The 21,302-nt window shown below is 49.1% G+C and overlaps 1 protein-coding gene across 1 annotated transcript in view; it reads left to right on the plus strand.

The window, feature by feature from the left end:
- The window catches only part of MTMR14 (myotubularin related protein 14), a 36,698-nt gene that overhangs the window by 13,153 nt on the left and 2,243 nt on the right, over positions 1–21,302 (plus strand). The window contains exons 6-17 of the mRNA XM_027882244.1: positions 450–523; positions 3,107–3,177; positions 3,785–3,859; positions 6,120–6,186; positions 7,120–7,205; positions 7,425–7,501; positions 7,735–7,771; positions 9,230–9,300; positions 9,920–9,969; positions 10,174–10,312; positions 13,006–13,182; positions 19,862–20,017. Of these exons, the coding sequence (XP_027738045.1) occupies positions 450–523; positions 3,107–3,177; positions 3,785–3,859; positions 6,120–6,186; positions 7,120–7,205; positions 7,425–7,501; positions 7,735–7,771; positions 9,230–9,300; positions 9,920–9,969; positions 10,174–10,312; positions 13,006–13,182; positions 19,862–20,017 (1,080 nt within the window). The remainder of the gene's footprint in view (positions 1–449; positions 524–3,106; positions 3,178–3,784; positions 3,860–6,119; positions 6,187–7,119; positions 7,206–7,424; positions 7,502–7,734; positions 7,772–9,229; positions 9,301–9,919; positions 9,970–10,173; positions 10,313–13,005; positions 13,183–19,861; positions 20,018–21,302) is intronic.

The raw sequence follows: 21,302 nt of genomic DNA on the forward strand, positions 1-21,302 counted from the left end.
TCCAATTACTATATCATGGCACTAAGGGCCACATCCAATCTCTGCTTAAAAACCTCCAGGGATGGTGAATCCACCACCTCTCTGGGTAGGCTGTTCCAATGCTTGATTACCCTCTCTGTAAAGAATTTCTTCCTAACATCTAACCTAAACCTCCCCTGGCAGAGCATCACTTGCAGTGATGAGATAGTCACCCCTTCATAAGGGGGAGAGCAAAGGAGCCCTCTGTTTGTGTATAGGAACAGAGAGAGATGTTTCTCCTTCTTCTCCCAGAGGAAAGCTTTAGTGATTTTGGGCTGTACCTATTTATTTGGATATGTTGAGTAAGTTCTGCCCCTGCTCACTACTGAGTCAAGTCATCGTGCAGGGAGATGTGACAGGTAGCTTTTTGGGTGCTGGTATCTGTGTGAAAAATACTCTGCAAATATCTGCTCTTCTCTTGTCCCGTGCAGTGTGACGTCTTCTGAGAAGGTGGACAAAGCTCAACGTTACGCTGATTTCACGCTTCTCTCCATCCCATACCCAGGTACAGGAATGATGTCCAGAGGGAATCCCAAGGGACAGGTGACAATCCGTTTCTGAGGATTGGGAAATAAGTCTGTGTGTGTGGTGAAATGACTTTGGCTTGCTGAATGTTTCCTATGCTCTCTCTGGAGAGAAGCTCTTTTAAACTGAGAACAGGGCAATGATTCCAGATGCTCTGGCAGTGTGAGTCAGCATTAGACACTCTTTGAGGTGGCAAAATAATTTCTCAGCAGTTCTTATTAATTCAAGCACGGAGAAAAAGTCCCAGAGGTGGAGCCGGTTAAGGTGGCCTTTGACATCTCTGCAACAACAAAATACTACTTGATGCAAAATACATATCTTGTCCTGTGTTATGTAAAAACCCAATTCTTAAGGGTAATTTCTAGTCTAGTGTTCCAGAGCTCCACTGTAAGAAATCCTCAGTGCTAGGCAGAACAGTTCACCTGCGCCTGCAGTGTACGGCAGATGCAGCCCAATCCAGCCTGTCTCCCTGGCTATATCTGTCCCTGTGCCTAGCAACCACTGCTGGGTCACTTGCACTCTTACAGATGAACTGAATATTGCTGCCTGCCTGCTGATCTCAGGCTGAGCGATAGGATCGGATGCGAGGCTGCTGTGCTTGAGGTCTGTCTGCAGACTCTTCTTTGTGCATAAAGAAAGGGAGAGGAATAAAAAAACCAAAACCCAGCAAAACTGTTGTGGATGATCCAGACCACCCAAACTTTTCCTTGATTGCTTGTTGTTGCCCATAAACATTTTCTTTTTAAAGCTGTATTTCCTTTTATAGGGAAATGAGTGATGAGATTGATGTGCAGGTTGCCAAGGTATACAGAAAAAAGAGTATTCCTGGTTTCTGTAGTACATAGCACAGATATATGTTGCTGCTGCACACCTCACCAGACTTGGAACCTGAGAGAGACAGTGTACACTGGTCTTTTGTAGGGCTGTAAAGAATGAGGAAGAAGTGACTATAGAGTTAAGCTGCAGAGTTGTTACTGTATGAGGATCTGCATATGGTAAGCAATATTCAGATGGTCCTTCCTCTTCTGCCGTCTGGGACAGCTGCTTTTTTGTAGCAGCTCTTCACTGCCACACTGGAAGTAAACCTTATAAAACTGGAAATTCTCCCTGCAGATGTTGCCTGATTTCAGCAGTGCTCGTCCATGGGGGAATGTTGTCATTCTGTTAAATCTGAGGCATACACATCTAAGGATCAGCAACCCCTCTAGTGACTGGCCAAATACATTCTTACATATGTTTCCAGGGTTGCACTGGAAGAATTTCTGTTTTGTAATTTGTCTCTGAAGATATTCTGAGATCCTGTTGTCTTAGGTGAGTGAGGCAGTGTCCAGATAGAGAGAGAATCATACTGGTTGGAAAAGACGTTTAAGATCATTGAATCCAATTGCTAACACAGCACTTCCCAGACCACCACTAAACCATGTCCCTGAGCCCTAGGAAACACCACTGGTGACCAACCACGAACTGGATTTAACTCCATTCACCACCACTCTTGGGGCTTGGCCATCCAGTCACTTTTTTACCAAGCAAAGAGTAAGAACTGCCTGGAGTGAAAGACTTGCGTTAAAACGGCACATCTGTAGAAGCTTTTGGTGTTTATAGATGCCAGCACTTACTGCCGTAATCCCCCATTCTTTGCTTTAAGCCATTGTTTAATTGGAGTTAAAACTCAACTCACAGGCTGCGTCCTGACCGTGTTTCTGAGGATTAGTCCTGTCCTGGCACAAAGAGGGGTTTTTTTTGCCATTGGAGTTACTTGTGACTTGCAGGGTGGGAATCTCTGTCTGTGTTATGTGCCTGGCACAGGGATGTCGTGGTGCTGTGGCACTGCTGGGGCACACACAGCGCGCTGGCAGAGGTGTTTTGTGTAGCCTGCAGGCAGCCGCAGTGCTAATGGTGCTGCTCAGCTGTGACTAAGTGACTGCAGTTTGCAGCAGAGACTTCAAATGGTTGTTTGAGAAGAGCAGAGCCAAAGGACACAGTTCAGGAAGGAAGGGCTTGGGGGAAAGCTTGGAAGTGGTTATGTACCCTCTTCTTTCAGATGGGGCAAATTGTATGTTTGAGAGAGGAGACTCAAATGTGAGAGAAATCACAGCCACCTCTGACAGAACTCTTTCTTGTTGCCTGCAGCGGTGCCCTGTGAAAGTTGGCTTTCCTCAGGGCTCTGCCAACACCTTTTTCTACTGGTTCCTTCTCACTCAGCATGTCAAGCTGATGCCTTAGGTTAGTGCAAAAGTCCATGGCCCTGCAAAGATAGCTCCTTGGAGAAACCTCTTGTTTGGGAAAGAACAAAATCAGTCCCTCAGACTCCACGTTTGCTGTGTTTGGAGTTTGCCCTTTGCTGTGTAAGTGTCTGAACTGCTGAGTGCCCTGGGCTGTTGTTGCTGGAGGGAGTGCTGCGCACCGTACCGATGATTACTGCTCTTCTCTTCCCACAGGCAGCAGTTTTGATTGGTTTTGTGTTCTGGAGCCTGGGGCTGCCAGCACTTCCAGTCCCACATGGCACTTCACTTGTTAGATACCAGTTATCTGAACAGTTGTTCATTATCTCTTTTTCTTGCAGGCTGTGAATTTTTTAAGGACTACAAAGACCGGGATTATACAGCTGAAGGCCTCATATTTAACTGGAAACAGGTAAGTGGATGTTACAAAATGAAGAGCTGTGGGCTTTACTGGGCTTAAGTCTTGACTCAGAGTTTCTGAGCAATGGGGTATATGTCATGTGCTTATTTCTGATCGCAAGGAGGAAACCACCAGGAAAAACAAAATAGGTATTGAAATTATCTAAATGAAGATATGCTAGATTATTAATTGTAAAATTCATATGTAAAATAAATGAATCATTATCCTGAAGTCTATGGTGCTTCACCTCTCGTGGAAGGTATGGGTTGCTCCTGGTCTTGAATTTTGATATCTTATTGATAGCCTCTGTTCTCAGTTCCTTTTTTGTATTCTGTCTCCTACTGAGGAGATGGTTGAGTGGAGCAGCCCTACAGAAAATCAAAAACTAATATGCCTGACTTTCACCATTGGGAGCTCATAAAAGCTCCACTTGTCCATTAATCTTTCCAGGAGTCTTATGAGTTAATTATTACTTCTTCAGGTTTTTGCATCCAATGATGCTTTGCTGATATGTTTTCTTCTAACGCCAACCATTTGGCATTTGTTTTCTTGGTTTTTTACTGGAACTCACTCCAAGTCATGACTTTTCTCTGACCAATCCTGTTTGGTTTTTTTGCAGGACTATGTAGATGCTCCATTAAGTATCCCGGTCTCTCTGACCCAATCTCTGAATATTGATTGGAGCGAGTATCAGGTGAGCAAATGCCTCTGCAGGAGGTCAGAGATGTATTCAGGAAGGATCAGTAAAGATCTGAAGTCTAATTTGCTGCTATTACTGTAATCTGTCTCACTTCATACCATCCCAGTGGGGGCGAGGCTGCTCAGAATGGCAGTGGAAATCCTCCACCCAAAAGCTCTGTAAAGTCAAATCTCTTTCTGTAGCTTTTGAAAATTTGCAATCCTTTAGGGAGATAGGTTGGTAAGGAACACGACGCAACTTGTTCTCAGTCTCAGCTCTGCACTGGGCAGACTTCCTTGTCTGTGGGGAGTCTAGAGAGAGGTCGGCCTACCTTTGTGTGAGCAGAGCTGAGTGACTGCACGCCTTCCTCACGAGTGCAAGGTGCCTGTCCTATGGGAGAGGAGTAGAAAATCAGGTCTCCACTCCTGGTTACTGTGGCAGCATGGCAAATGGTAATTGAACTCCTATGTTTGCCCAAGCTTCGAGGTTTACCTCGGTTCACACCAGGGAGTATCACCTTATACTACTGATTAGTGCACTCCATTTCACACATCAGTGGACCTACCAGGTTTTGTGACGACTGACTGTGCTGGAAAGTGTCACATTGCTGTGCTCTGTGGCTGGAAGCACCACAGAACCAGCAGAGCTCCCCTTGCAGGGCCGGTGTTTGTTGTCAGTGATGTAAATACTGTTTAAGTGCCAGCATAAGCACAATCACAGAAAAATGCCTGGCAGTGTTGAAGCAGAACTAATAGAACCACAGCTTGTGTATGGCTAGAAGCTTGTTCACTAGAATACTGAGCAGCCAGTATTCTAAAAAGGATATTAAAAATTGAAGAGGGTGTCATAAATAGACACAGAAATTATTTGAGGACTGGAGAAGGTGCTTCAACTCAAAGCTGAAGTTCTCAGTCTGTTTAGCTAATCACTAAGGTGATGGAGGGTTGACTTGATTAATGTGTAAGTACATTTGCAGGGAGAAAATACTGTTTCTAAAGCACTCTTCAGTCTGGGGAGGAAGAGCTGAACAAGCAGCAATATCTGCAATCTGAAATCAGACCTTCAGATAAGGAAAAGCAGTCTTGCATGTTATTTTTGAAGATGATCTTCTGGAACATGCTGCCAAAGGAGTAATGAGCTGTCACCCCTAGCTGAGGTGCTTCTCTGGACAGAGATGTTGCCAAGTGCAAGCTTCAGGCTGTACTTGGGGCAACTGAATAAAACTTTCTAGTTTGTGGTATAGAGAGATCAGACTGGATAATTAAATGATTCCTTCTGACATAAGCACAAGATAAAATTGAACTGGGCAGATAAAAGACTTTCATCTTTTTCTGCCCCAGGCTGAATGTGTTCCCCATTTCCCTACTCTTTTGTGGCTCTGCAGGTTTCGTGGCAGAGCAGTATATTCTTTGTCTGACACTACTCTTCAGTGTGGTTACATGCACATGTGCACACATGCAAGCACACAACCAGTGTTCCATTGCTGGTGGTCAGATGTCCCTTGTACCACTAACATTTTTACCATGAAATGCATCCCTTCCTTGCCTTTTCCTTGCCAGTGCTGTCCTGTTTTCCTTGATCTAGTTCTGATTGATCAAACCACTGAAATTCCCTGCATCTTCTCATGACACAGTGGTCAAGTGACAAGCTTGGGCTTATTCTGATGTTTTACACCTGTATGTCTTGTAGTGCTGGAGGTCTCTGAGTTCACAGCCCTTCTGTGGTGCTGCTGCTACTTGGGGGTTACTGCAGAAGTCCAGTGCCTGTGGGAGAGGGTCAGTCCTCAGCCAGCAACCTGCTGGGGACATTATCAAGGGCCGAAGAGTTTTGAGCAAAGTGCTTGGGTTGTGGAACAGGCTGCAGACCTTGGCCTGCACACCCCATGATGCTGCTTGCATCCCATACACAGCTGTAACGTGGCTGAGCCACTTGGCGAAGTGAGCAGGGGGTGCAGAACTGGGTCGGTGCTCCACAGGTGTTTGCTGCCTCTGAGCATGGTCTGCTTGGAGCTCTGGGGCTGCAGACCAGCAGGTCCTGTGCCAACCGGGCAGACATTAGAGATGGCCTTTTGTTGTTTCATTTGCCTAGCTGGTATCTTGTCCCTGAGTGCCTTTAGCAGAGGATGGGATTGATACCAAGGGGAAGGTCTGTCACTCTGAGGAATGGCCATGTGGTTATTTCTGTTTCATTGCTGTTCTGGGTAGAGCAACTCTGAACTGCAGAGCAGCCTTTTGCTGTGGGCAGACCCTTACCCTCAGCATTTCTCTTTCTGCAGAGCTGGGACCTCGTACAACAGACACAGAACTACCTGAAGCTGCTGATCTCCATCATCAACAGTGATGGTAAGGCAAGCTCCTTGTTCCAAACAGTGTAGCTGGAGCAATCACTGTCCCTGGAAGAACAGCTGTTGGTGTTAGTGCCACTGTGGATCAGCTCCCAAATACAGAAGAGTCACTCTATAGAGAGCTTCTCTCCCTTCAGAATGGGGTGATGGTCCTACCATCTCAGGTCCAGCTCCCCTCTTAGAGAGGGACTTGTTGATTCCTTAAAAACTCTCTCCTCCCATGCACGAAGGGAACTCTGAAAACTTAACCTAATGTTTTACTACTTTAAACCTGAAGAGAAGAAACATTTGTTTCCTCTGCTTGTTGACTCTTGCTCTTGTTTTGCTGGACACCTGTGTTTTGTCCCCCCAGCACAGGGTCTCATTTGTTGCCTTTTCAAGTGCCCCTTCCTCTCTCTTTCATCGCAACCACCCCAACTTTTTGAAGAGTGTCTGTTACCCCATGTGGCATCCCATTCCCATTCCCTCCAGTGCTGATGTGGGGGTAGATTATGATATTGGGCTGCAACTTGGTAGATGTATGTTCTGGGTAGCAAAGTGATGTCCGTTGGTAATGTAGTCAAGTTCATTACTTGAGGAGAAGGTGTGCTTGTAGCATTGGTCTTACTTTTCTGGTCCTTTTGTACTGGGGAAAGTTTGTCATAGATAGAAACCGACCTGAATTACACTAATGACTTCGTGTCCTGAGCAGCTGTCAGGACCAGGACAGCACATCAGCTGGTGCTGCTGATAACCCAGGACACTCTGAGCAATTTGTTGGCTGCCGTATTCAAGACAGAATGTTCTGGCTTGGTGGCTGAGCTCTGCTCTTGAGCCTGGGCTGTGGGGACGGAGGGGAACTTGTCTCTACACATTTGCCATAAAAAAGACATTGCTCTCATTGCAACATCCTTTTTTTTTCTTTTCTCCTTTCTTCCCCCGTGTGGAACAGATGACAGCGGGCTCCTGGTGCACTGTATATCCGGCTGGGATCGAACTCCTCTCTTCATCTCCTTACTGCGCCTCTCCTTGTGGGCTGTGAGTACCTGGCTGACCTCCTCTGTTTCTGGGGGTGATTGCTTGGAGAATGAGTGACTGTCACCAGGAAGTGGTGGTGGAGCAGTTAGTGTTCCTAATGTTGCTTCAGACATGCTATCACAGGCTAGTGGAGGAAGCTGGGCATCTTGGATCACCATGACAGTGGTCATCAGATCCAGTCCTGCTGCTGCCTGAAGGCTGTTCTTGTTTGCTTTGCAGGATGGGTTGATCCACACGTCCCTGGAACCATCTGAGATTCTCTACCTGACAGTGGCCTATGACTGGTTTCTCTTTGGGTAGGCATGATCAGTTTTTCTCACGTGTGCGTCCCTGCACAGCAGGGGAGAGGCCTTCAGAGATCCTCTTTGGTGTTTGTTCGCAACCAAAGGTGGATGTTTGGGCATTTCCCTGTGAACTGGGACAAGAAGGGCTGATGCCTTTTTTTTACCTGAGGTGTCAGGCCATCCTTGGCAGGTTGTACTTCTGCTGATTCTGGTGTGAGACTGAGCTTCCCTTGCTCTCTTTCCAGGCACATGTTAGTTGATCGACTCAGTAAAGGAGAAGAGGTGAGTATCCCATCTGGGGCAGTGACTGAGCACTGCTTTGTGTTCTCAGGATACTTGTTTACGGTAGCACCATTCACTCCCTGCCTCTAGTAATATCAGTGTTTGGGCTTTAAAAAGATTGTTCAGGTGCTGGAGATACGAGGTAGGAGCCTTGCCCCATCACTTTCTGGTGCATAAGGTGTGGGGCTGCTTTTCTCTCAGGCTACACTTCTGTTGGAGGTGTCAGTCCTGCCAGTTTCCCTGCTGTGCCATTACTGTTCAGGCCCCAGGTGAAAGGGTGCTAGGACTTGCTGTTCAGCTCAGCAATGAGAAGGATGCTTAAGGTGTGTGACTCTTGGGAGCTTGGATAGCCTTGTGTGCTTGTCCTGAGTGCCAGCCCTCCTGCCTGGGTGCTGTAGCTGCATGTGGCTGGCATGTCATCATGGGCTCATGGAGCAGCTTGTGGTGGTTCCAGTGTAGGTATTTGGTGGGGTGTGTCTTTGGGTGCACAGATGGGTCTGGGAGGCAGTTAAGATTAGCTGAACTAATTCTCTTCAAATCTTTTACTGTCTAACAGCAAAAAAAGATTGTTCTGACTGTGGTTGCAGTATAGTGCAGTATCGTTTTTGGACAGAGATCAAGAGATGGGGAGTGTCTAATCCTGCTGCTAATCCCCTGCTCCTCAAACTCTCACCTCACCAGGGAATCCCCTTCCTTCGAACGAGAGAGCCAAGACCCTGGCCTATTTTCCATCTTTCAGGGGCCCTAGATTAGTATCATTCCTCCCATTCATTCCTTTCCTGGAGTTCTGCTGGCTCAAGACTGGCAGCTCTGCTCTGGTGCCTGCTTGACCATGGGTGGAGTCAGTAGCTGCAGCAGGAGAGGGGATGTCTGGCTGCCTGTAGCACTCCCTGCTCCCCATTTCTCCCAGGAGAAGGGCACAGCTCTGCACGGCTCAGTGCAGGGGTGGCTGAGGCACAGCAGGGTGAGTGATGCAGAGCAGACTGGAGCATGGCAGGGCACAAGGTTGGGGCCACAGGCGCTGCAGGTACCTCGTGCTTCCAGATGTGGCACAGCTGTGGTGCCAACCGGGGAGCATGGAGCTCCAACCCTGCAAGTCCTGCTGGGTTTGCTGCTTGCCTGGGTGTATAAGCAGTTGCTGGAGGCCATCTCTTTCCCATTCTGCAGGGATGGCATAAGTACCTGCCATGTGCTTTGTGGCATGTGTGCAAGGCACTGATAAGGAGATGACTTGTACACACCTTCCTTTCTGGGCCTCCCCGTGGCAGGGAGCAGAGAGTCAGCTTAACACGGAAGAGAAGGCCCAGGATGGGATGGTGTCAGCCCTTGGCACATCGGAGGCTGGTAGCTGCAGATTTTTTGCTATCTCCTTCCTGCCAGCACCTCCCCACCAAGATAAGAGGCTGCATGGAGCCTGGGGTTCATTTCTGAACCGCTCTTCTCTCTCCCTTTGCTCAGATTTTCTTTTTCTGCTTCAATTTTCTGAAGCACATCACCTCTGAGGAGTTCTCTGCTCTGAAGTCACAGAGGTAAGGAGCCTGTGCTTGCTGCTGCATGGGCTACAGAGCCAGGGAGCTTGTTAGTGCTGTTTCTTTGGGGAGATAGAAGCCCTGGTGTCCTGGCCCAGTTTTCTTTAATTTATTCTGCACTCTTAAGGCTGCAAAATGGGGCCGAGGCTTGTGAGGTGCCACGTTGTGCTCTGAAAAACTGTCCATGCTGAAATGTGCTCTGCTTAATGACTGTCCGTGGCTGCTTTAGCACAGATGAGCCCAGAGATGTGCGCTCTGGCTCGAGCAGTCTGTGCAGTGAGCTCCATCAGGCACTGCTGAGGGGAGAGGAGTGGCTGGGTTTTAACAGACTTCTCAGCATAAACCCCTTCTTATTTCAGGAGGGGCACAAGGAAACAAAGCCCACCCTGGAAGCTCTGAATAAGCGCATGTTGTGTGCAGGTTGCCTGTTGCCACCTTCTCAAAGCATAGGGTGTGTGAGTTGGGACTGTTGGAAGTCAAATACTGCACACTGGCCCATCCCCTCTGCCCCTGCACATCTCATTCCCCACTGCTCTGATCAGCTGTGTGTGACAGAGACCTGGCAGCCTCCATGCAGTCCTGAAGTGTAGCTGAGGTAACTTTGTCTTTCCTTCCCCAGAAGGAAGAGTTTGCCACCTGGCTTCACCCTGGAAGAGATCTGCATGCTCAGTGAGTGCTGCTGCCAAGCATCAGTGCCCCTGAGGGTGGCAATGGTTGATTGCTTGAAGGCTTGGGTTCCCAACACCCCTAAATGGGTGTGCTTCCCTTAGGGCCTCATGAGAACACAGCCCCAAGGGCACGTGGATTGCCTAAAGGGAGAGAAAGTGAGACCAAGCTGGCCTTCAGGTAGCTCTGTTTTGGTTTTTTTTCTAGAGCAGAAAGACCGAGGCAGCACCACAAGTCTGAGCAGTGACTTCTCCCTGGGGATGGAGAGTTCCCCTGGAGCAGCTGGGAGCTTCACCTACGAAGCAGTGGAGCTGATGCCAGCAGGAGCACAGGCTCAAGCAGCATGGTGAGCATATAACCGCTCGGTGGGCTGCCAAGCAAAAGGAGCAGGCTCTGGGCACAGTACAAAAGATACTTCTGAAATGTCTTGCCCTCCAAATCTGCTCTCTGTTGCATGCGTTTCTTAGAGTGGAGGGAGGAATTTTGGCTGTCAGAGGCTTTGCTGCAACTTGTACTACAGAGATTCTGCACCAAAAATTAGAGACCGTGTTAAAGGCTGTCAGCAGGGATGCTTCTCTGTCCACTGATGAAAGTAAAGCAGCTTTGCTTCATTTTCACCAATTTCACTGTTAAAACTTCATCCAGAAAGGACTTTGCTACTTTTGAAAGATGGTTCCAAACTACCAGAAAAATTACATTTGTCAGCAGCTTCCCCAGGGAAAAGCGGAGACAGTTTAGCTGCCCTAAAATGAAGCTTAATCAGTTTATGAAAGGGGAGTGTCTGCAGTTAGTGGTAGGTAGGCTGGGTAGCCAAGAATCCCCTTCAAGCTTTAGCCCCTCTAACAACATGAGGTGTGTGAGCTGAAAGCAGGTTCCTGCCCGCAGCACTGCTTAGAGGTACTTCTGTGGGAGAATATGAAATTCTCAGTGCTCCCTGTTGATAAAGGGTCACCTAGAACTTGCCTGGGGATGCTGGTGGCTGTCTGGAAGTGGGGAAGGTGTCTGGCAACTCTGCTGCTCTGGGACAGGTGTTTTACTTGCTTCTGGAGTTTCTGGTGCTGTTTGGGGATTTCAGAACCTTGCTGTAGGGTTGCCCCTCTCAGTTTAATTTTTCTCTCCTCTCCCTTAGCACATGTGAAGACTATTTTATATTGCAATTATTTTAAATTAAATCTGGGTTGTGCTGGAGGCAGTTGAAGTCCTCTGGGACTGAGCCTGCAGCCATGCTAGTGGCAGAAGCCTCTCTAAAGCACATTATGATTCTGTAATTTAACGTGCTGAAGAGAGGAAGAATCTTGCTGCAGAATCACAAAATGGAGATGGGGAGTCCCAAAATGTTTGCCAGATGAGCACAGCATCCTCTAACACACAGGGCCTACCTATCCACAGCAAAGTGACTGCAGCAAGTAGAGAACAACTTCCCACTTTCAGGGCTGCAGGGTAGTGAAACGGAAGCGTTTATGTTGCTCTGAGTGCTCAGGACATACAGACTCGACTCTGCTGCACAGGACTTAAGCATGATTTTCACAATACGTGAAGTGGCCAGAGCGTGCTGGAAGAGATCTGTTGCACTCATGTGGATCAGGGCTTGATTTTGTGATGTGTTTTCTAACTCTGGTTTGCATTCATTTCTGTGGGAGACATCAGGCTGTGTTGTGTCTGCTGCCCCACGGGGGATTTGAGCTGTGCTGCTGTGGGGCAAGAGCTTGGGAAGGGGGAAGGTTGTGAACGTTGCCGTGAGTGCTCAGTGAGGGGACTGGTCATGGATGTCTGCTGCAGGCTGTTGTGGTCGTGCAGGCTGGAGAATATGCAGGGCTGGACAAGCTGGGCTGTGCAGAGCATGAGCCAGGGAGAGGAGGGGATGTGCTTTCTTGAGTTGCCCTGAAAACAGGTGCCCTCGAGGTCTCTATGCAAGGAGAGACATTTGATTTTTAGCTGTACAAACCTGTTTCATCAGGCTGTGCTTAGAGATGTTGGCAGCTATGATAACATGAGATGAATAAAGCTTGAGAGAGGCTGTGGTGTGATGTTTGAGGGTGGACACCCTTCAAGAAATGAAGGGAAGATATTGCACTTTCCACTGTACAATGAGCCTGTCTTTAGCTGCACTTGGTGACAGTGCTCAAGATCTCAGTCGAAGCTGCAAGATGCCTTTCCATGTTTCAGGAAGAATAACATCTTTTCTCCTTGGGTTCATTTGCTTTAGGCTTTTCTTCTTCACTTGTGTACATAGGAAGGTCTTTGTCCAATTCAGTGTGTTCTTGGAAAGAGAAATATTCTTGAGACTCTTCCAGGAAGAAAACAAACAAACAGCTGATGTAAGAAAGAAAATCTGCTGAACACAAAGTAGCACTGATGTGAATTAGTCACATTAGTGTTTGACGTGTAGCTGGATGGTACTGTGAGCTAAGGCCCAGCGCAGCACCAAACAGTGAATCATGACCAAGTCTGAATGTGCTGGCTAGGAAAGCAGCCAGAGCAGTTCTGGGCTGTCAGCACAGGCAAGGAGAGGACTGAAGTGCACCTACGTGTGGAGTACTGTCAGCTCTGCGCACGTGGCCAGAAGTGTGGTCAGTGGTGCCTGAAGGGAATCGCTAAAAGGCAAAACAACCCTGGTGGTGTGTCCCTGTCGCCCTCGGTGCGCACGAATGCCCACCTGGGCCGATACGCTCCGTGGAGCTGGAGCAGATTGAAATGGTCTTTCCCCGCTGGGAGGCCCCTTGCTCGAGGCATTTTTACTGCTAGACTAAACAAAGCAATCGCTGTGTGTGTGTGGGCTGGTGCATTCTCCCATCTCTGATTTCCAGGTCACGTGGATGGTGATCTAGAAAAGAATGGGCTAAGATGGGCTGAGCTCAGTGTACCCCCCTCACTGAGTGGGGTGAATCATGGTTCCTTGAGAGGGAGGAGGGCGGGTCCAGTGGGAACAAGAGCCCGTAGCTGTTAGCTGCTGGGGTAAAATCCAGCCTGTGGTAGAAAGGCTTCCTGGCTGGAGTACATAGAAAAGCCAGCTTCTCACCCATGTCTTCCATCCCACAGGAGGAAAAGCTGTGCATCATCACCACAGGCTGTACTCTGGAGCAGGGCACAGCAGTCTGAAGACAGGCTGCCTTCCACAGGGGTGGTTGAAGTCAAGTCCTCCAGCTCCTCCTCATCAACCCATTCTGATAACTTCCTGAGGATTGGAAGCAGCCCATTAGAAGTGCCCAGATCCAGGTGAGATGGGACAGAAGAGAGTATTTCTCAACAAAATAAGTGTCTCATAAAGGGAGTGCAGGGCTGCACTTGTGTGGCTCTGGGAACACTGGAGCACATGTGTTTGTGTCTACAAACAAGCCTCAGGAGGCCTGTTCCTCTCTATCCTTGTCTGGATTGCTGGCCATTAAATACAGACACTCCTGCCTCAGCCCCTGGAGGACCGAGGAGCTGTGCCGGTAACAGCCAGCTGTCTGTTCTGCCTGTCCTCAGCGCATGCCTCAACTCCATGAGCTCTGGCATCTCTGCATCCTGCATGCTTGGAGCTCACAGCACTTTCTCCAACGTACTCACTGGGGTTTGAAATGGCTGTGGTGTTTGGGGAAGGAAGCTTTTCAAACCAAGCAGACCTCACTCTGCATCTAACCTGTCCCTCCTTCCACCTGCTAACCCTCCTGACACTGCAGGTTGGGAAAAACTCTGGGTGCTGGTGGCAAGCAGAGGTAGGAGTCTGTTGGGAGCAAGCTGCGAGTGCCACGCCGGCACAAAGGATTCCACCTGGAAGGCTGTGTGTTCCTGCTGGGCAGCTGGGGAATGGGGACCCTGGACCTGAGCCTAATCTCATGCTATAACAAAGGATATTCTGGCACCCTTCCGGAGACTGATGCTGCGATAGGGCAAAGTCGAGCAGTGAGCTAGGCTAGGGAAGAAAGAGCAGAGCCTGTGGAGCAAACACCATGTGTTTAGGCCAACAGGGAATAAAGAGGCTCTTAGATAAGAGGTTGCTGTTAACAGCGTCAAATGCCCGTGTAGTCTCTGCAGGTTTTCAGATGAGTCTTTTTCTAGTGATTCCGAAACAGCCATCAGCCAAATTTTAGGGCTGTCTCATCATATGGAAAATAAAATGACAAACAAGTAAAGCATTGAAAATTTATGAGACTTTCTTAACTAGTTTCTTGATTTCAGAGGAAAACCAGTGTCTGACGGTTTTCATAAATGATGCTAACTGTTCTCCCCGGGGAAAGACAGGGATAAGGAGGGGTTTGAGTTGTTGCTGGGGTCCACTTCTACATTCTCTGTAAGATGAAGTGAATCTCCCAGGAATAGAATAAAATAACTGGAAAGAAAACAGCTTATCTTGGGAGCTGCTTTGTTCACGATGGTAGTGCCGCAGTTCCTGTCTCATGCCATTCCCAAGGCCTGACAGGCTGTTCAGGGCTGGTGGCAAGCTTGCAGCAGTGCTCTGGAAGAAGCAGTTTATGATGCTTCAGCCACTCTCTGCTCTGCAAGAGCAAAGAGGAGAAACAGAGGAGGCAGAAGAGCACCATGGGAGGGGTTAGGGTTGCCTTGTCAGACACTGACACAGGTTACACCTTTTGGGGCATGAGCATGGTTATGTTTTCTCCAGAGAGAGAGACTCTTACTCCACTTGGCTTTGGTCTCCCTGCTTAGACTATGTTAGTCTGAATTAGTCTGGTGAGCTCCATGCAGGTAATGGATATCACAGTACCTTCAGTCATCATTTTCCACCCTGAAGGAAAGAATGAGTCCCATTTTGGGTGGAGAAGGAGTGTATCTGTGATGGAAAGAAGAGGTAAATTCTGTCCCTCACCTCCTGAAAAATGGTGGGACTAAGATGAAAAAGCAGGAGCACAAAGATTGATCAGGATGCCAAAAATACCTTTATCCCTGCAGTGCTGCTCGCACTTAACACCCAAGGCTCTTAAGATGAAGAAACTACTGTACTTGACTTCCTGATCCTCTGTTTGTGTGGCCATAGCAACAAAACACTTTTCTCAACTGCTGCTGCAGTGGTTAAAATGGTCGCTTGTAACATGCCAGCAGGCAGCCTTCAGGTAGTTCAGGTCAACAGCCCAGTTCAGGTGCTGGCAGGCAGGGGAGCTCTGGAGGGAACAGGAAGGCAGGACAGGTGAGTAGGGCCTGGGAGGGGAACTAGGCTGTCCTAAAAGAAGTGTTTACGAAAGTCCAATCCGACAGTGGGAGCCAAGTCCCACTCCTGACCAGGATGGCCTCACAGTTAGCAGGCTGCTGCTGCTGTCACCTCACCAGCCCATCTTGTGCATTCTTCTCTGATCCAGAGGTCATGGGTACCTTTAAATCCCAGGATGGTTCTTGTTAGGCAAAGCAATACAAAGACAAATTCCTGACAGTCTTTCTGGCTTTTTCCAATGTTATGGTAAGATCACATCTGCTGAGGACAAACATGCAGGAAGATACTGTGCAGACTATTTGCAGAGTAGGACAAGATGCTGCTAGTTCTACAGACAGAGAGCTCCAAGTATGGCAGACAGCTTGTCTTTAATCAAACCCGAGGGGGTAACAGCTTGCAAACCATGTCCTATGTTTGCATTTGACACAGTCTGAGTGTCCCATGACACTGCAGAAAAAATCTGTATCTGTGTCAGGGATTTAGCGTGTGCGTACATGGCACTAATGTGGATTAGCAGCTGGATAATCTTTGGTTGAATGTGCTTTTGCTAAGTCAATTAAACAAAACCCAAAGTCCTTTGATCTGGAGAGTCAAGATTTGCAGGAGTTAAATTGCAGAGGATCTGCTTTGACCAACAGCCACAGAGAACTCCCTTATTTTATTTAAGGTCTGCAGATGGCTCACCTGTGGGTCTGGAAGTCCAGTGAGAACAGAGCGAGACAGAGAAGCTGCTGCCCCTTGACTTTGGGTGTTTTGTTAGTGAGAAGACTACATGTCTTGTTCCTTACAGCCACCTTGCTCAGAAGGTTTATCTGTGATGTGACAGGTTGGGATAGTAACCACAGCAGGAGAGGAATTGTTTACAGGAATGTTTTCTGTAATTATTGCACGACTGCATCACAAAATGGGCTTGCCGGCTGGCACATGACGTTCTGCAGTCAGAAATGGTTGTGCTCGCAGAGGACGGGCTGCTCGGGCACTATCAGCCTGTAGATAACTGCTTGGGATCCAGCCAGGGCTCTCAGTACTTGGCAGAGAGCCATACTCCTTGCCAGAATTTCCCACGCAAAGGTGGGAAAGGCTGCCCTTTACTCCAGGTTGCCACAGTCTGCCTGCGCGTACAGAACCTTCTTAACGCTTCGGTTTGAGGCACACAACATATGCTGGCAAATGAGCTGCTTCCCAAATAGTCCTAGGTGTGTAGAAATACATCAGGTGAGCGGGGGCAGCACGGGGCAGGATGGGAGCCTTGCTGTTGGCACCCATCTCAGTGACGTATTAAGAAAGAGAAGGATCCCTGAATGTTGCTCTGCCTCCAGTGTTGCCTCTCCTCTGGCAGGCGAGCGTCCATGTGCTCTGAAATGCTCTGCCTTGTGCAGCATGTTGCATGGGAAGCACTGACCTAATTAAAAGGAACCATTCCAGGCTAGGAGCTGCCAGTTTATGGCCTGCGAGAGGTCCTTCCTTGTGTGAAGGAACAGCTTGCAGCTCATGTCTGTTTTGCTAATTTAATTTTGTTAATCTTGCACTTTTGAGGGAGTTTCTTCCCACTCATGGACCTGAAGAGGTGGGTGTGTGAAGCTCACTTTGATTCTTTTTCTGTCTGCCATTAGATGTCTGTGGCAGAGACAGTGACTTGAAGACATGCTGTATCTCATCTCCTCCTGACATCCATGTCAGCTTTGCTGTCATTGTCCTGCTGCTTCCCCAGAGCCTCAGTGCTGCCCTCACAGCTAGCCAGCCTCTGCCATGGCTGTCAAATGTTGCACACATGTTGTTCTTACAGACCTGGGGTCTGGTCCTGGTGTCCCAGCAGCTCCAGTTTGCTCCAAAAGCCTCTGCAGTGAGACTTTCCAAGGAGCCTTCAGGGTAGAAATAACAGGAAGACTTTCATCTCTAGCACTGACTGGGGTGCAGTCACCCCAGAGATCTGGTCTTGGTCTCAGGCCAAGCTCAGCTTTTAAGAAGCTCTGCTGCCCTTGCAGTGCAAACACAAGATTTCCCATGCTCTGCCTTCTCAGCCTTGGTCTCTCCTGTCTCTCAGGGCTGTTCGAGATGTTTGTTGGTTGTGACACTTCCTCAGGAGCCTCCCTGGAGAAGACTTTGGGAATAAAGGGGAAAGTCTGCCACGATATCTTAGCTCTGCTGGCTAGGCTCAGATCTCTGTGCTGGGAGGGAGGTGACCTAGACTCATTGCAGAGTCAATCAGTGTATTCAGTTAATTGACAAGTGTTTATTCTGCTGCCTGGAAGCAAGACAAGGAATTGACTGCCTTGAACTCCTAGACCCCAGTGTTGTTAGGTCAGATGTAACCTTACTAAGCTTGCACAGCTGCTTGACAGGGTTAGGGACCCCAGCCAGGGCTGGAGGGCTAGAGAGTCACTGAGAGTCAGTCTTGTAGGAGGTACATGATGCTTTTATCAGCCTGTTCAAGACAGGATTCAAAAGATGACTTGATCTACCTCCAAGATGTGGTGTAAGATCAGTCTAATCTTAGCTGACAACCATGGAGGGTGACCAGCAGCTGGAGGCTAAGACCACACACCCAAACCAGGAAACAATTTTCTGTTCACCTTCTTTAGCACAGAGTTACCTGACTGGTGTGGTTGTTGATATTGGGCAGAGGGACACTTTTACTGTCCCTGGTGCCCTGGATCATGACTTCCCATGTATGCACAGTCTCCTGGGCAGGCTCTGGAAACTATTCTCCTTTGCAAGAGCTGCAGAGCTCTGCTCAGTTCTTTTCACCTTCATCTGGAGGTCCTGGTGCAGCCCAGGCCCTCCTCTGCCATTCAGACTCACTCCCTCCAGAACCTTTGTTTCTGCCTGGCTACAAACCTATCCTCTGTTCAGCACTCATTAGTTTTCTAGCAGAATCCTGTCCTTGCCTGCTTTCAGCCTGAGCCCATTGCCTTTGGACTCTTCACTGCTTTAGCTCAATTTCTTGTCACTGCATATGACATCCTCATTTTTCTTGTCTGGCTGTGCTGTACTCTCAGGGAGGTGACATCCTCCCCTTCCCTCTGCACTGAAGCAGTATTCCTCCATGCTTCTCCCTGGCTTCCTGCACTGTTCCCAGCATGGCACCATGCTCTTGGCCCAAATGCTCTGCCTGCTCTCCTTCTCACTGACTTCCTCCACTTTATCTTCCAAAGGCAGGAAGAGGTGTAGATGTCACTGAAGAGCTGCTCCCCTTCCCTTACAAATTCCTTTCTTTCCAGGGAATGTTATCCCTGTCTGATCTTCACAAGGTCTTCCTAAGAGTGTATGCTGCACTTTTGCTTTCAGTGAAGTGCCCTCACTCTTACTTTGGCATTATGTACCCAGGAAAGACACCTTTTTGCAAGAAGGGGTTCTCCCAGTACTCTGACCCTCACTCCTTGGTTCACTGAGCAGCCAAAGAACAAGAACAGGTGAAGCTCTGCCCTTCCTGATTTCTGCTGTGATGCCCTTCCAGAGCTTCAGCTGCCAGACACAGGTGTTACCCCCAGACTGCAGCTGTGATGGGAAGCTGACATGCAGCTGTGTGACTCCCCTTCTCTGCTTGCACAGCCAGCTTAGGACCGTGTTTCAGACTGCTCAAACTTGGCTGTATTGATCAGACCAGTTAAATGGCAGGCCTGGAATTAGATCGGGGTTGCAAATAGGTTTCCTGCTGTGCATCTCTTCCCACCATTGCCTTCCAGTCTTGCTCAGGTCCTTCTTGCTGTGGGAGGTCCTGTCTTCCTGGCTGTTCTCCTGGTCCCTTGGGGAGCAGCTGCAGTGCGCCACTGCTATTCTTAGCTGTGAAGACAGCGTGCAAGTACCTGGCCCAGCAGAGCTGGAGCTGGTGCACTGCTCTCTGCCCAGCAGAACTCAGATAAATTATCCAGAAGATCTTGGTAGTGTGTAATTGAGCAGCTCTGCCACAGGCTGTGCTTCCAGCTATGTACACTCTGCTGTGCAGCAAGGCACAGTAATTGCTTGCTCCCTTGGAGGCCAAGAGCTCTGGGTTTGTCTCAAGTGACTGTGCCCTCTTCTCCAAGATTTTGGAGGGACGCCTCGAATTTACTTACCATGTTTCATGCTTCCTTCTTTCCTGGTGGGAGGTTGCGTACATCAAACAATTATCCTCCCTTGGCTGTTTATCCTATCTTAAGGATGTTTTGTCACCTGGTTTCCGGCACAGTCCGTCCTTCTAACACAAGAATAAAAAGTTCAGGGGCTGGAGGGAGGTGCCCTGGGGGTGTCTTGAGCGTTGCTCTGTTAAGATTTGGTGGGAATGCCTCAAGAGTGATCTGCTTTGTAACTGCTGCTGGTACGAGGATCTCTAAGTCTTTCTCAGCACTAACCAAGTCACAACCTTCATTCACTGTTCTACGCTGGGATGTGCTAACAAGCAACAGGGGAATGCGCCTTGTACAGCACAACATCCACATTCAGGGCAAGATGTGCTGTTGCATCTCACTAACAGGTTTCTCAGTTCTGCATGGCCATCTGCTTCTTGCTGGCTGCCTCCTGTCCGGCTCCCGGTGTGCTCCTGCTGCTTTGTCGGCCCCAGCCAGCTTGGCTCTGCCCTCGCTTTCAAAGGAAAGGCTTGGCCTGGGGCCCAGCCAGAGCTGCTTGTTGCACCCTGGGCCCCGAGTGTCAACGCTGCTGGCACAGGCGCTGCTGGCCGTCCGCCCGGCAGGTCCCTGGCACCAGCGCCCGTGAGAGGCATGTGGCTGATGACCTGACTGATCGCGCCGTCTCCCTCTCTCTCTGCCCCAGATCAGCGGACCATTCTCTGCCCGGATCTTCCGTTTCCACAGACTTTGGCAGCTGGCAGATGGTGACAGGGTGTGGCAGTATTCGGGAGCAGGCAATCCTGAGCGCAGACGCCTCTCTCCCTTGCAGCTTCCCGGATGAGTTCCCTAGCACTTGCCTGTAAGTGTCTCAAATGCAGGATCTCTCCTTGGGTCCCTTGGCTGGCTGCGAGCACTGGAACTTTATCACCCTGGCACTTTCAGGGAAGCCTGGGAGCTCATAACAAACTGTTCCGTCTTCTCTGCCTTGATGTTTTCCATCCGCAAACTCAGTCCCTGAGCACTCTTTACTTATGCTGAACACGGAAAGAAGCTGTCACTTTCTCTGCCTAATGATGGGGGAGCACTTTGCTTTCTGTAGGAAGAAGAGGCTTTTCTCTCTTCCCCGAAGATGCTGAATTTGGGCATGATAGTGCGCATTCGAGGATGCATGCTTGTCAGGACAGGACTGGTAACCCAGATTTTCTTGCTTTTTGGATTTTGCTCACCTACATTTCCCCACTGGAGTCAGATCCTTGCTTCTGTAAGAGAAGGGCTTTCCTTCTGTAATCCTGGTTTTGTCTGGCCTTGTGCAGCATCATTTGCAGGTGCTACATCTGGCCAGTGCAGAGCCACAGAGACCCTGCATCCTGCCACATCCTGCCACGTAAAATGGCTGGGAGGCAAATGTTCCTCCCCAAATAGAAAGTCACCTCTGGATGCTTGAAAGACTGGAGATGTGCTTTAATTGCCATTAGAGGAGAACTTTGGCTTGTGCCTTCAGGCTGCAAACTCTCCATCAAGAAGCTGGAATGGCAGACCAGGGGCTGCTGCTAGCAAGCAGTGCAAGAGCTGTGCTGCCAGACGCTCGGTCCCTGACCGAGATCTGCATATGTGCTTTGGAGGCAGAGGGCAAGAGACGTGAAACCCAACATCTCCTGTGAGACAGGCTGGCTGCCCTGGCTTGCTGTCTCATGGGGCTGCGTGCTGTGCTGCTGAACAGAGCAGAGCAGCTGCCCTCAAGTTACGGTGAAGCTACAAGACCCATGAATTGACAGATCAAAAAATCACAAGAGATGTCGGACATTGCCTGGCTGGGATTTCTGCTCCTCCTTTCCTGAGGACATGCTGAGCTGCTCCTGCAGTTGTTTTGGGATGGGCGAGGGAGCAGAAGGCATCTAAATAGTGACTACTTTACTATGCTGCAAACCTGGCTGTGCTTGGCTGCTGAACACCAGCAAGTTGTTGCTGCCCTTGGAGTTGGATCCAACGTCAGAGTAGGGAATTTGGTAGAGAAACATGGATCAAAGTTGAGAGGCCTTAGGCTCACGCACTTTGGAGGGTGGCTGCTCAGGGAAGCAGGTCCAAAGGGAGGGGAACAGGGGTGGTGCTTCTGCTGTGGGGTGCTTGGGGTCTGGGGACCACTC

This window comes from Empidonax traillii, unplaced genomic scaffold (assembly GCF_003031625.1).
Source record: "Empidonax traillii isolate 1590-97213 ecotype Southwest subspecies unplaced genomic scaffold, ASM303162v1 scaffold104:size2570737, whole genome shotgun sequence".
Classification (NCBI taxonomy): Eukaryota; Metazoa; Chordata; class Aves; order Passeriformes; family Tyrannidae; genus Empidonax; species Empidonax traillii.